This window comes from Fringilla coelebs, assembly GCF_963513975.1.
Source record: "Fringilla coelebs genome assembly, chromosome: 17".
NCBI classification, from domain to species: domain Eukaryota; kingdom Metazoa; phylum Chordata; class Aves; order Passeriformes; family Fringillidae; genus Fringilla; species Fringilla coelebs.
The window spans coordinates 1,745,804-1,760,169 of NC_140043.1; the positions used below are offsets into that span (position 1 = coordinate 1,745,804).

The following is a 14,366-nucleotide window of genomic DNA, read 5'->3' on the forward strand; positions in this document are numbered from 1 at the left end:
TGGGGAAGAGGCGAGGGGAGGTTTCACAGTGCTCTGGGCTGGCTGGAGCTGCCAGGGCCTGGGCACTGCACATCCCACAGGTAGCATCCACCCCTCCCTCCTCTCCCACTGGTCCCAGCCAGGCTCTTGTCTATGCAGAGCTTGGCCCATGCTTTCCATCACACCGTTATTTGCAGTTCCCATGTCAGACCCTGACAGCTGCCTGTCTCCTGTCTTTCTGTGTTTTGGAAAACACCCCAGAAGAAAAAAAAAACCCAGCACTATAATATTTCTGAACACAAAACTGAGTAAAAAGATGCTGTTTTGTCAATGGTTCAAAAATCCCCATGGCTGCTTGGGTGGGCAGGACTGCCCAGCGGGGCACGGTGGGCCCTACAATATGAGGAACTTGTCACCATCCTCACTGTGCCCAGGCTATCAGGATGCTTTCTGCAAGGATATGGCTCTTTCCCCTTCCAGCTCCCCACTGCTGCAGCAGCACAGGGTCCTACACACACACTGCCTTTCCATGCCTCCTCTTCCTCCAGGATGAGCAGAAAAGAGCAGCAGCAAAAGCTAAAACTGAGCAGGGTGGAGAATGCCTGGGATATGGGAGTGTTGGTTGGGTCAGTGCACCCAGAAATAAAAGCTGCAGTTGCTATTTCTGACTGAGCATGGATCCAGCTGTGCCAGGGGACAGTTAGGTGGGATATCAGGGAAAGGTTCTTCCCCCAGAGGGGGCTGGCACTGCCCAGGCAATGGGCACGGCCCCGAGGCTGCCAGAGCTCCAGAAGCCTTTGGCCAGCGCTGCCAGGGATGCCCAGGGTGGGGTTGTTGGGGGTCTGGATAGAGACAGGAGTTGGGCTTGCTGGATCCCTGGATCTGGCAGGGCCAGGAGCTGGATCCTTGTGGGTCCCTTCCAGCTGAGGAAGTTCTGTGAAAGGTTGTGGGGAACCGGGGATTTGGGGGTTTCAAGGACATTGTGTGCCTTGGGTGCTCAGGAGGCAGCACCTACAGCCTCACACAGCCCCTGCAAACAGACACACAACACCACTGCCCCAGGCTGCAGAGCTGTCCTGTCCTAGGAAGAGGGCTGGCAAGGGGATTATCTGCAAAAAAGAGGGCCAAGAGGGACTTCTGCAGCCCTCCTACACACGTCTGTGGGTCTTTGCAGAAGCTCACAGTGCTCCTGTATCAGCCGCCCTGGGTGCAGCTGCAGCATCAGAGCTCAGCCCCTGGGGCACCAGGGCACTCTGTGCCACTGTCACAGCATCCTGCCTGCATGGGCTGGAAGGCGGCCCAGGGCCTGGAACATCTCCCATCTTTAAATTCCAAGAGCCCAGCTGCTATCTGCACCAGTGCTGTTCTGGTCCCATGCTCCAGGCAAAGCTCCCTGCTCCCCTCCATGTTTACTTTTTTAAGGCAGAAGAGTCTCAGCTAGAGAAAAGGCAGGAGATGAACAGCTCTGGAAAGCTGGAACATCACCCCTTTGGTGTGGGTGGCTCACCAAGTAAAGGGGCTGACCCCGGAAAAAAGGAGAAACTGCCACAGCTCCAGGCAGGGAATGTCAGAGATGCCTGTGGTCCTGCAGAGCCCAGGGAAAAGTGCCCCTAATTTGAGGCATGAAAGCCTGCAGGTGCATGCCCCCCAAAAGCAGGTCTCTCCCATGCTGCCACCCCCTCTTCTGCAGATATGGGGATGGCCCAGGGCTCCCAGCTCCCCCCAAACCCATCACAGGAAGCTCCACAGCTTCTCCAGTCCCTGTCCCAGGAAGTTTGGCCTCACTCCTTTCCCCGGGCTCTCGCTCAGGCCAAAGCATGCAGCATTAACCCCCTTTTGAGAGTGCAGCAGTGCCTGGGCACATGTGGCTGTCCAAGGACAGAGAGAGAGACGGGAGCAGGAACAGTTGTGATTTAATCATTTCCATTCTCTACAAATCCAGTGTACAGCAGAGACGAGCTGTGGTCCAGCTCCTGGTGCTCCCACTGCCTGGTCCATCATTAGAACCAGGGACTGCGGGCAGGAATGGCACAGGGATGGGGCCAGCCCACTCCCCTCACCCCTCCTGCCCCATTGGATGTGTCCCTGAGGATGGACAACCCCAGGCAGCTTATCCCAGCGGGCTGGGGGAAAGCCTGGACCTGCCCAGCTCTGGTCAGTGCAAAGCCAGTGAGCAGGCAGGTAGCTGTCTGGGACAGGCCACAGGGGCTGATCCTGCCCCTTCAAAGGTCTGGTGGAGGCTAAGCTCCAACCCTGGTAGAGTCTGGAGGAGCTTCTGGCTGAGGCCAGCTTGTCCCCAAGTCACCTGGCCCACCTGGACCTGAGCCTGTGGGCACAAGGCAAGTGGATAAAGCACCCTGTGCAATCCTGCCAGGGAAAGAGCACCAGGACAGTGTTCATCAAGGCACAGGGCGGGCTGGCAGGAGAGCCCCAGCATCTTCCCAGGGACAGCTCGAGAGGCCAGGGGATGGCAGGGGGACATCCCTGGAGCAGTGCCAGCGGGGGCGATCCCAGAGGCCACTGAAGGTGTGAGTGCTTCAACAGCAACAAGGACACTTCTCTCCTGGGCAAAGGGCGCTGGGGGAGCTGCAGCAGAACTGGGGTGGGGAATGGTGACAGTGGTTCAGGACGAAGGCACAGAAGCCCCAGGGCTGAGGCTGGGCTCAGGGGCTGAAGAGGTTTCCTGCGAGGAGACGCCTCTTGACCTCTTTCCAGAGCAGGTCCCGCTCGCGGTTGGCCCGCTGCATGAAGCCCCGGTTCTCCTGGGCCCGGCGGGACAGGTAGGGCAGCACCTCATTCACCGGCCCATAGGGCACGTACTTGTACACCGGGAAACCGGCCTGGCCTGAGGGAAAGAGGCTGCGGCTCAGGGGATTGTGGGGAGAGGAAAAAAATGTGCAAAAAAGAAAAGAAAAGGTAAAAAAGGGAGGAAAAAAGTGAAAAAAACCAAACGTGAAAAAATGGGAAAAGGGAAAAGAGGAGGAAGATACTTGACATGGGGAAAAAGGGGGCAAGAGGGAAAAGAGGGGGGGAAAGGGGAGGAAGGGGCAGGAAGGGAGAGAAAAAAGGGGGAGAAGAAGGGGAAAAAAGGTAAAAGAAAAAGGGTGAGGATAACAGTGGTGAAGAAGGGGGGGAAGAAACAACAGAGGGGGGAATAAAAAAAGGGGAGGGGGAGGAAAAAAAGCCACCTGCCCTTGCCTGCCTGCCCTGCCGTGCCCTGATGGCTGCACAGGAGGCTGTGGCTGGGCACTGGGACGGGATCCCAGCGGCGGCGGAGCCTGGTGGCGGGGGCAGCGGTGCATCTCTCCCGGCTCAGCACCGGGAGCTTGGGAAAGCGCCAGAGGGAGCGGGCCGAGGTCACCAGGAGCCCTGGGAATGTCGGCAGCCGGGGCTGGGCCAGCTCAAGGAGCGTTCAACCAGAAACATCAAGTTAACACATTTTTCCAGCATGACCGGACGAGGCTGCAGACGGGCGGCCAAGCCCTGCTTCCAAGAGAACTCCAGGACAGAGCAGCATCTGTGCTGGACAACTGCCCAGTTTGCCTCCTGCTGCTCTGCTGGCCTTGGGACTCTGTTCTGGACACTGGTGTGGGCAGGGGGATCAGTCCCTGACCTGGGCTGGGTACCTGGACCCTTGTGTGTCCTTCTGTCCAGGCCTCTGGCAGTGCTGCTCTGCTGCCTGGGCTGGTGGCTGAGGACAAGGTCACACAAGAGGCTGGTGCCATGTGTTAGCAGAGAGCCAGGACTCGGTGTGCACCTCCCATGGAGCCAAGGGACATCCCCAGGCCGAGGAGGTACGAGAGAGGGTTTCTGTCTGCCAGGACCAGTCTCTGCCCCACCCTGAGACCGCAGTCTCTGCTCAGACTCCAAACTGGGAATGTCCCTGCCCAGCCACTAGAGGCTCACGAAGCCTCAGGAGAGAGATGTGACTCTTCACTTATATCCTCATCTACATCTTCCCCAAACCCCCACCCAGGGGTCACAGCATTCCCCATGGCAAGACACTGTGCTCAGCCAGTGCTATCTGACAGTTCCTTCCTTCCTTCCTTCCTTCCTTCCTTCCTTCCTTCCTTCCTTCCTTCCTTCCTTCCTTCCTTCCTTCCTTCCTTCCTTCCTTCCTTCCTTCCTTCCTTCCTTCCTTCCTTCCTTCCTTCCTTCCTTCCTTCCTTCCTTCCTTCCTTCCTTCCTTCCTTCCTTCCTTCCTTCCTTCCTTCCTTCCTTCCTTCCTTCCTTCCTTCCTTCCTTCCTTCCTTCCTTCCTTCCTTCCTTCCTTCCTTCCTTCCTTCCTTCCTTCCTTCCTTCCTTCCTTCCTTCCTTCCTTCCTTCCTTCCTTCCTTCCTTCCTTCCTTCCTTCCTTCCTTCCTTCCTTCCTTCCTTCCTTCCTTCCTTCCTTCCTTCCTTCCTTCCTTCCTTCCTTCCTTCCTTCCTTCCTTCCTTCCTTCCTCCCTCCCTCCCTCCCTCCCTCCCTCCCTCCCTCCCTCCCTCCCTCCCTCCCTCCCTCCCTTCCCTAGACCCCACAGCAGCTGTTTAGGGATCTCAGTGGGGCTGGAGTACCTCTGCCAAGCACCCCACTCCCATCACTCACCAAGGGGGAAGGTGATCTGGTCACACATGCCCAGCAGCTGCCCAAAGCACACCTTCTTGTCCGAGGGATGGATCCCCAGCTCCATCATCCTGCAAAATGAGCCTCAGCATAGGGGGAGAGCAGACCCAGCTGAGCTCACCAGGGCAGTGTGTCCCACCAGAAGGCTGGGGATCATCTCCAAGTAGGACAGTGTGGCACTGACCACATCCCAGATGGATGCTGGGATGCAGAGCTTGAGGGATTTGTTTTTACAACAGCCTCTGGGTTGGTGATGGGACCAGTTCTGCAGCCACTGGGGCCACTGTGCTGTACCTCAGCTCCAAGCCCCATCTCAAGCCCCGAGTACCACGGGGGAGCCAGGATTCCCCCAGGTGAGCTCATGGGGGACCTGACAACCACAGCACATCTCCCTGCCCCCCACATCCCTCAAGCCCCTTGTCCCTGCCTCACCACGCTGCCTGCCCAGGGCCCACCTGCGCAGGGTGAACTTCACGGTGTCCTCGTTGTGGGACGCCACCATCACGCTGGCTTTCCGGCTTCGCTTGATCTCCTCCAGGACATAGTCCAGGCACCTGTGAGGCAAGACGGGCCCCTGGTGAGGCCCCTTTCCGCTGGGGCAGCAGGCAGCAGCGTGGCTGGGGCTGTCCCACACCTGTGGTACATCTCGTTGGTCTTCTCATAGGTTGGGTTGATGGGATCCTCGTAGCCCATCTGAACCGCCCTCTCCCTCTCCTGCTCCATGTAGGCGCCGCGCACCAGCTTGGTGCCGAAGTGCCAGCCCTCCCGGCGCGACAGCTCCACGTCCCCTGTCACGTTGTTGTACGCCTCCTGTGACCAAGAGCAAGAGATGGCACGAGGTCATTGCTCCGGTGCCACCCCTGACTGCCTCAGCAGCCGTGCCACTGCACTGCCATGGCTCCAGGAGACGAGGTCTCCATCCATGCGGCCTCACCCTCAGGTAGCACTGGTAGGTGTTGTAGATGAGGGGCTGGCTCTTGTTGAAGAGGCGCTGCGTCTGCACCGTCAGGCGGCTGATGGCCGGCTGGAAATAGCTCTGCTCCGCGTCTACCATCAGCCTCACGCCCTTCTCCATGGCTCTCTGGGGGGTGAAGGACACGCAGGCCGGGCTCATAGGGCCGCCCGCTCCATCTGTCCTCCTTTGGGACTCCCCCAGCCCCAAGCCCCCTCACCCTTGCAAGGACATCCATGCGTTGCAGCACCCTCTTCATCTGCAGCTCCTCCTCCTCACCGAAGCGTGACAGCAGAGGCTCCAGCTGACCAGTCTGAAACGAGAACAGATATGTGGCATCCTGCCTGCACCCAGCTTGGCCCATGGGGGACACAAACACTCCTGGAGGGAACCCATCCCCAGGACTGCTGCCCCACCCCAGTCCCCCAGCCCCCACCAGCCAGCAGGGTGTGACAGGGTGCCCACCCTGCCAGCCTGGTGGCTGCACACTGTGTCACAGCGTGGCTGAGCTTTGCAGCCACCACCACCTACTGAAAGAGCCTGAGACCCTTGCCCTGCACGCACAAAGCCTCTGTGGCACCCCTCTGGGATAGCAAAGGTGGGTACCCACCTTCCTGTTGGGGATGAGCAGAGGCCTGGAGAGCTTGGTGCGGCTGTCGAACAGGCTGTTCCAGTCCAGCAGGTCCACAGTGCTGGGAGCAGAGAGCCAGGTCCTTGCTGGTGTCTTGCAAAGGCAGGGGGCTCTCTATCAGCTCCCAGCCCCCACCAGCAAGAAAGACACATGACGTGTGCCACCCTCCCAAACTTCCCCTACGTTCCATTGCTCTGCTGAGCCACAGCAGGCCTTTGGAGACCTCCCCTTGCTGCTGCCCCAGGGACAGGGACAAAGCCCCCCAGTGTCCCTTCACTGCAGCACCCCCAGCTCCTAGGCAGCTTACCCACTCATGCCCAGGTTCTCGCCTGTGAACCATTGCTGGCTCTCCGCCTTGCTTGCAATGCCTAGGTTGGCCAGTGCCTCCTGCCACCAAAAGAAGCATCAGGGGTCTGTCTGCTTGAGGTGTCACAGCTCAGGGCTGCTCTGGCACCTCTGTACCCAGGGCCACCTCCAGCAGTGCATCCCTGCAGCACAGCCTCCTCCCGCAGGCCTCACCCGCCTCACCTGCAGCTTCTCCACCCGCAGCTTTGTGTCCAGCACTGCCCGCCCGGCCTGGCCCTCCTCTGCAGCCATTTGGTGGAAGAACCTCCGCCACTTCACCAGCACCTCTGAGAAACGCACCTGTGGGGACAGGGCTCCAGGTGAGACACCCAGGCTGGAGCCTCCTGTCCTGCCAGGGCTTTGCAAGATCACACCCAGCCCGAGGGAGACGCTGACCCCAGAGCAGGGCAGTATAGACCCCTCACATCCACCTTTATGTTATCTTTGAAATCCTAAGCTCTTTGTGTCTCCCCAAAAGTTGAGGCGGGGTCTCCAGGGGTCTTGGGCTCTCAGGGTGTTGGTGCCCACTCCTCACTGTCATTACTAGAGATGCCACCTGGCATCTGCCCCAGCAGAAGCATCATCTGTGACCCTGGTTCTGCCCCACCACACTCTGTCACAGCTCTGGCACTCACCAGGAACTGGGGTCTGGCCAGCGCTGTCAGCTTGATGGCAGAGAAGCCGTCCTCTGAGCTGCCACCTGGATGGAACCACAAGGACAGCGTCAACCTGACCGTCAGCCCTTGGGCAGGAGAGACATGGTGGTGGTGGGACTGAGCGATCCTTGCAGTCCCCAGCACAGTGGGGCTGTCCAGACACGTGGAGCACTCACTTGAGGCATCAATACAGCGGAGGAAAGTCTCCATGTGCTGGTCACACTTGGCCTCATCGGTGTAGAAATAGGTGTGGGCCCCGGTGACTCCACCATGGTGATCCCCAAATCCCTGATGAGCTTGGTATTGCTTCTCCCTTTTTTCTGCTCCTGGGGTGGAAGAGGACGGAGATGGGCCATGCCCCACCAAGCTCCTACAGCCTCCCCAGGAGCTCCCAGTGTGGGTGAAGAGAGAGAGGCTCTGGCTGGACCTCAGGAGAGCCCCAGCGCTGACATGGGCCCTGCTTGCTCTGTGCCTGAGCAGAGGCCAAGTCTTTGCTGAGGGGCAAGACTGGGCCAGGAACCACGTTGTTCAGCTCCTGCTCATTTTTTGAGGCCGTGGTACCTGGGTCCTTCCCCCACAACACCAGGCCTGCCATGCCCAGACCTCCAGGCTATCTCCTGTCACTCACCTCCCATCTCCTTCTCGGCTGCAGAGGTGCGGGAGCTAAGAAGAGAAACAGGAAAGATAAGGGCCAGTTCAGCAACCCCTTGCAGCCCTACGCTGATGGACAGGACAGCTCTGAGGCTCCTGTGCTGCCATCCTGGTGCTGGACCCTGCTGTTCCCTTGCCATCCCATCACCAGCGGGATCCAGCTGGCAGTTCAGATGCCCAAAACCCACCTGTGGCAGGGAACAGGGCTTCACCATCCATCCAGGGAAGACCTGGGAGCCCTGAGGCAGCACAGTGAGGATGCCCTGTCCAAGGGTTTAGAGCCGCCCTCCAAAAGCCCACACCATGGCAAAGACAAGTTCAGTCTGGTGGGGCTGGCATGCTCCATCTCCAACCTGCTCATGGTCCTTGCTGTGGTGACCCCAAACCTCAACCCACTGCCTCCTCACCTTGATGGCACCAGCAGCCAGACCACAAAGCACAGAGCTCCTCCAGACCCTGAGCACACTAAGCTAAGAGTGCCTGTTGCCCCACACTCCTCTGTGCCATTGCTTCAGCCAACAACTCACAAACAACGCCTCGTTTTCAATTCCAGTTGACCTCGGATGTCATTTTAAGCCCAAACTCTCTGCCATGGAGATAACAAGGCTCTGACAGCCTGGGGGATGATGGCCAAGTCACGGCATCCTTCCTGAGCTTGAGTAGCTAAGCCTTCTTGCTGACACCTTAAACCCAGCTGCAGACCCAGGGTCTGACCTGGAACAGGGCCAGCTCCTGGAGAGCAGCCCTGGGTGGCAGCAGAGCCATCCCCTTCAGGGGGCCTCTGCCTTGGCACCCCTGTCCCCAGACTGGCCGTGCCCGACGGCAAAGAAGCACGGCTCGAGGGAAGGAGCAAAGCCACCCATCCGGAGCCAGCAGGCTGGCCAAGAGAGCAGAGAGCACATGGCAGGGTCCCAGGACACGTTCTCCTGTATGAAAACCCTGTGACAGGGGCTGCTGGAAGCAAAACAACGGGAAACAAGCCCTTGTCCCTGGCCGCCTGGAGCCAGGACCAGCCCCACATCGCTCAAAGTTCCACAAAGCCTGGTGTGAGCCAGGGCAGGAGCAGATGGAGCTCGTGGGAAGCAGAATGCACCATACCTAGCAGGCTCTGCTCCCTGATTTTACTCACCTGAGGACAGGGAAAGCAGGTTTCCGTCCCTGAGTACAGAGGGTGGAGGAAAGGAAGAAGGAGAGACCATACACTCAGCAATAGGATTGGTCAGCAAAGCCCTTGCTAGGTGGAAGCTCCCTTTGGAGCTGGTGGCATGGCACAGGGGACAGCTTCAGCTGAATACTGCTGTGACATGAGGGCATACATGGGTCCTGTGGGCAGGGGACAGCTCTGAGCACACCCTGGGCACCACATCCAAGGTATGGGGACAAGTGGCTGGAGTGAAGGCACACAGCTCAAATAGCAAACAGCGCCCTTGGAGTTAGAGTGTTTTCTGTTCCTGAAGATAAACACACCCTTCCCAGCAGCATTTTTGCTGCATGACTGCACCAGCTGCTCCGTCATCCTCTAGGGGGGCATTCAAAGCAGTGCCACGGTGTTTGCTTTGTTCTTCTGCATCAAGCAAAATAAAGGAAGATGCTTCCAGCTGAAGAAATAACTTTGTCCTGGATATCAGCTGCTCACTTTGCAATATTAATCTTGGCCAGCAAAGCCATTCCCTCACCCACCAAGTGCCACTGAACCCAGCTTATACCTGACCATCCCTTCTACAAACCCACAACAAGTCTCCCAGAGCAGGTCCCATCTCCGGGCACTGTCCAGATGCTCCTGGCAGACTGTATTCAGACAGGAATAGCCTCAAGGTTGAGCTCAGGGCCTGGGAGCTCACACTTGCCTAAAGCAGGTTGTGAGGACTTGCTGGATGGCTGGGAAGGGTAATCCAGCTGACACAGCAGATGGGGCTTTCAGGAAGTTTTGGACCAGGCTAAGTAAACCAGCTCAGGAGCAGCACAAAGGTCCCGCTGTCGGAAATAATCCCTTTGGCCCTGCAGGTTACCCAGAGGGTGCCAGCAGCACAGCATGTTTGCTTTGCTCATCAACAAATGGGTCTGGCAAAGGAATGAGGGATCAGGGAGAAGCTGTCCTTGAATTACTACATCCAAGGAAAAGACTCATGGTTACATGAAGTCCATTTTGGAGTTACGGGCAGTGCTTAAAATCCCACAAGTAGGAATAAAGCAAAGCTCTTGGCAGAACAGACCTTCAACCTGCTCCGTGCAGGAGTTGTCAGCACACACCAGCCCAGGACCACCACAGGCCCGGAAAGCTTGAAGCTAAACAGAAACTGCCCCATGATCCCAAGGAACATGCTGACAAAGCACAGGACAGGGGTGGCAGCTGGGAATGAGCACTGGGAGCAGGAGGAGAAGGGGAAGCAGCAGCTGTGGGAGCAGAATTGCCCAGGTTGGGGACAGTGATCCCACACTGGGACAGGTGTCAGATAACCTCACAAGGAATTTCTAGAGGAAGTCAAGTCCACACTCTGCATGTCAGAGCCTGAAGAGCATCTGACAATGCTAGGGGTAGGATTGTCCCTCTCCTGTGCCAGCACAACCCCAACCCACGTGCAGTAAAATTGGGATGCCTGTGTGCCAACAATGGCCCCAGGGCTGCCAGGAGGCTACAATCACCTTCACTCTGGGGGAGGGGGCTTGCTGCTTCACCCCACAGGTACCAGAAGCCCCTGCCCAGTGTTGCCTCTCCACCCTGCATCCAGGGCTGCAGCCACGCTGAATCACCCCGACCTCTGCTGCCTGGAGAACACTTATTTTCCAGCTGTGTCACCATGACCTAGCAGCAGCCTTCAGCATGAGGCTGAGGCCTCCTGGGACAAGCTGGCACAGTCCTGGCTGCCAGCCTGAGCAGGGCAGGCAGGGGCCTGCGGCAGGCAGGATAAGCCGGTTCTTGCCCACGTCGCATTGTTCCCAGCTGTAGAAGAGGTGCCACAGTCCATTCCTGGGGCAGAAAGGATATTTCCCTGCCATTATGTCGGGCTTGCTCCAGAAGAACAACAGGAGAGGGCACCAAGAGGCCAAAACAACCACTGACTGCTGTGGTTGGTAACTCTGCTTCCTGGCTGGCAGCAGCACAATCCCAAAGCATTCACCCAGGGGAAGGACACAGGTCCGGGGTCCAGCAGCCATGAACACAGGACTGCCCACCCCTCTCAACCGTGTGCAGCCCAACTCAGCACCAGCCCTGGCAGAAGCACTGAGAATTTGGGATTTTACCCCAAACAGAGGACCCAGAGTGATGGCTGGTAAGGGACACCATTCAACATAACCCATCCAATCCCATCCTGGGCTTGGTCCCTGTTCAGAGAATTACAGAACATCCTGAGGTGGAAGGGACAAATGAGGACATCAAGTTCCACTCCTAGCTCTGCAGAGGACAACAATCCCACCCCGTGCCTGATTGTCCAAACACTCCTCGAGCGCCAGCCTTGGGACCACGACCACTCCCTGGAGATCCCATTCAGTCTGACCATCCTCTGGGTGATGACCCTTTTCCTGATATCCAGGCAAATCCCACTGGAGCTTGGGCAGGGCTGCCTCGGGAAGTCTCTTGAACGTGAATGGCCCACACAGCACAGACAGAACTCACCTAGCCAGGAGTACCACACGTGCAAACCCCAAATCTGCAGGGGGGGGGAGCAACACAGCCCAGACAGCTCACTGACCACCGGCACCCATAGCAGAGCCTGTCTGAAAGTCTTCCATGGTCCCCCACAGGAAAGCCCTTGGCCGAGGCACAGCCAGGCAGCAGGGACAGCCTAGCTGCATCAATGCAGCTGGCCCAGCCCCCGGGAACGCTGAACACTGCCCAGACCACGGCTGCGTGTGCCCGGACCACACCTAACCTTCAAAAGCAGCCACACACCTCCCAAACAGCCACCCTCCTGCCTGGCAGCAGCAGGGTGTTTTGCAGCTTTTCCAGAAAAACCCAAAGTTTCCAGCCCACTCGGGGATGGTGCAGCCCTGCCTCCCCCCACACAGCTCTCGTGCCCGTGCTGCCCTCAGCAGTGTCTGCTCCCATCAGGGACCCACAGACCCTGCACTCCTGGGGATGAATGGCAGCGGCACGGCACGGCACATGGGGATCCCCGATAAGCAATTCCCGGGTGTGGACCAGAGATAAGGTGCCCAGCGGCAGTACCTGCCCGACTCACATCCTGCTCACAAACCATCCTACAAAGCCATTCCCGCTGTGTTTTTGACACCATGTGACAAGCACATGACAGCCGGACGGTGTCCCCAGCTGCCAGCAGCGACTGCCGCTGTGCAGCCTTGCCCGGAGGACGGCGCATCCTCAGCCAGTGTCCTCGGCCAGTGTCCGGAAGGGCCACCCTTGTTGTGGGTGGGGGGACACCGCCCACCCCCGTGACCGTGGGGTGCCGGCCAGCGGCCCATCGATCCGGAGAGTGCAGCTGACCGGAACTGGAGGCCGAATAATGGAAAGTTACCGGCAGCTTTGGGCTGGTGCCAGCTCTTGGCAGAGGGCGGGAGGCAGTGAAGGTTTCCTCGGAGTGGGGGGCAGTGCGGGAAGGGGGGCACCACCCCAGCTTGAGAGAGATGGAAATGGTGGAGGGTGGAAGTCATGAAATCCTGGAACTGTTAAGATTGCAAAAGAGCTCCAAGATCATTGAGTCCACCAAAATGTGTGAGGCAGCATTTGTACGTGTATGGTGACAAATGGTGGGGACAGGAATGGGGGGCAGCATCCCTATGGGGGGGAGGGGGAAGGGGGACCTCAGGCGTGACACCAACGCTGTGTGTTGTCTGTCTGTGTGCAGAGGGGTGTGGGGGGGCATAGCGCTGCAGGGGCTTAGGGAAAATAGGATGTGGCTGGGAGAGGGAAGATGGAATGGGGAGGGTTAGCATCCCATAGAAGATGGAAAATAGAGGTGGGGAACCCCCTCAGGGTGTGCAGGAGGGTTCGGGGTGTACAGCACTGCCGGGGACGGGTGCACTCTGGTGTGTGCAAGGGAATAGATGGGGACAGAGGGGGTGCAGCAGACAGGGGGGCAGCACCCGGTGTGTGCAGAGGGGCGGGGAAAGCGATACAGCCCAGTGGGGGCTCAGCACCCCAGTGTGCAGGACACAGCCCCCGCCGTGTGCGGGGCACTGCCATACCCCTCCTGCGGGACACTGTCCCCGCGTGTTCTGGGCAGTGCCACCCCCGCGTGTGCGGGGCACTGCCATCCCCCTCCTGCAGGGCACTGCCATCCCCCGCCTGCGGGGCACTGCCATCCCCCGCCTGCGGGGCACTGTCCCCGCGTGTGCGGGGCAGTGCCACCCCCGTGTGCGGGGCAGTGCCACCCCCGTGTGCGGGGCAGTGCCACCCCCGTGCTGAATGGGCGGTGCCCCGGGGGGCGAGGCCGTGACGCACGACCCCGCAGCCAATGGGAGCGGGGGGCTGGGCAGGCGCAGCCAATGGCAGTGCGGCCAGGGCCCGCCCCCGCCCCAGCCCCGCACTCACCGCCCGTCGCCCAGGTCCTCCTCCACGCTGTAATCCAGCACGGCGCCCACGCCGAAGGCCTGGTTCCGCCGGAGCAGCGGCTTGATGGCCTCCTGGTCCTCCCCGGCCACGAACTGCCCGTAGAACGTCATCTTCATCAGCCGCTCGAACAGCGTCTGCCCCAGCACTCGTTGGCACAACTGCAGCAGCTGCGGGACAGCGGCGGCTCAGCACCCGTCCCGCACGGGCCCTCCCGTAGGAAAAGTCCCCACGACCCAGGACTGGCATTCCCCAAAACGGGCACCCGACGGCCCGGGTCTGAGAGCTCTCCAATACCCTCACCCTCAGACCGAGGCGCCCCCCGGAAGGGGAATGACACGTCCCGAAATGGGCACCCCTAGGGTGCGAGCCCCCCAGCCCAGGACCGGCACCTCCCGGAGTGAGAGTATCCCTGTCATGCACCAACATCCTGCAGAACAGACACTCTCCCGGGACGAAAGATCCCCCCCATTTGGAGCCACTCCTGGAGCAATAGAACCCCCATCCCGCACCGACACCTCCGGAAGGGGCACTACCCATCCTGGGACTCGCAGTCCCAAAATGGAGCTTCCCAGAGCAAGAACCCCCTGCAGAAGGAGGCTGGCACCTTCCGGAGCGGGCGCCCCTGAATGAGAGCTCCGCCGGTGCAGAGCCGGTGACCCCCCGAACGGGGACAAGCCCCGTCGCGGAGCAGCCCCCCCAAGCCAGACCCCCTTCCTCCACCCACCTCCCGGTTGTGCTGCACCAGCGGCTCCACGGCGCACAGCCCCAGCACCAACAGCCCCCGCAGCAGCTCCGCGTTGCTCTTGCTGCGGAAGGCCTCGCGCGGGTCCCCGAAATCCACGGCGGGCGGCGGCGGGCCCCGCTCCGCGCCCCGCGGGGGAGGGGGCGGCCCCGGCCGGGCTCCCGCGCCCGCCGCCGCCGGGGAGCGCCCGCGGGGGGCGGCGGCGGGCGCGGAGCGAGGGCGGCTCGGGGGATCGCACCGGCGAACGGCGGCGCGGAGCGCGCGGGCGGCGCTCGGGAGAGCCATGGGCACGGCG

At 59.9% G+C, this 14,366-nt stretch overlaps 1 protein-coding gene across 10 annotated transcripts; it reads right to left on the reverse strand.

The window, feature by feature from the left end:
• Window positions 1–1,876: 1,876 nt before the first annotated feature.
• On the reverse strand, window positions 1,877–14,356 carry PRODH (proline dehydrogenase 1; the record flags this gene model as incomplete). 10 transcript variants are annotated; one of them, XM_084217445.1, is made up of 15 exons in its annotated part: window positions 1,877–2,824; window positions 3,593–3,670; window positions 4,565–4,653; window positions 5,038–5,136; window positions 5,217–5,392; window positions 5,517–5,663; window positions 5,755–5,847; window positions 6,145–6,226; window positions 6,473–6,552; window positions 6,694–6,810; window positions 7,146–7,210; window positions 7,343–7,492; window positions 7,795–7,829; window positions 13,309–13,496; window positions 14,054–14,269. In XM_084217445.1, 14 exons carry the CDS (start codon window positions 13,443–13,445, stop codon window positions 2,643–2,645), a joined length of 1,530 nt encoding a protein of 509 aa, XP_084073571.1. In that variant the 3' UTR covers window positions 1,877–2,642. The 10 variants fall into 10 exon arrangements, 8 of the variants coding, with proteins under 8 accessions (XP_084073571.1, XP_084073573.1, XP_084073570.1 ...); XM_084217448.1 differs by having other exon boundaries at window positions 2,638–2,824; window positions 3,606–3,670; window positions 14,054–14,356; XM_084217446.1 differs by lacking the exon at window positions 3,593–3,670 and adding an exon at window positions 3,178–3,379 and having other exon boundaries at window positions 2,638–2,824; window positions 14,054–14,271.
• Between the last annotated feature and the right edge of the window lie 10 nt (window positions 14,357–14,366).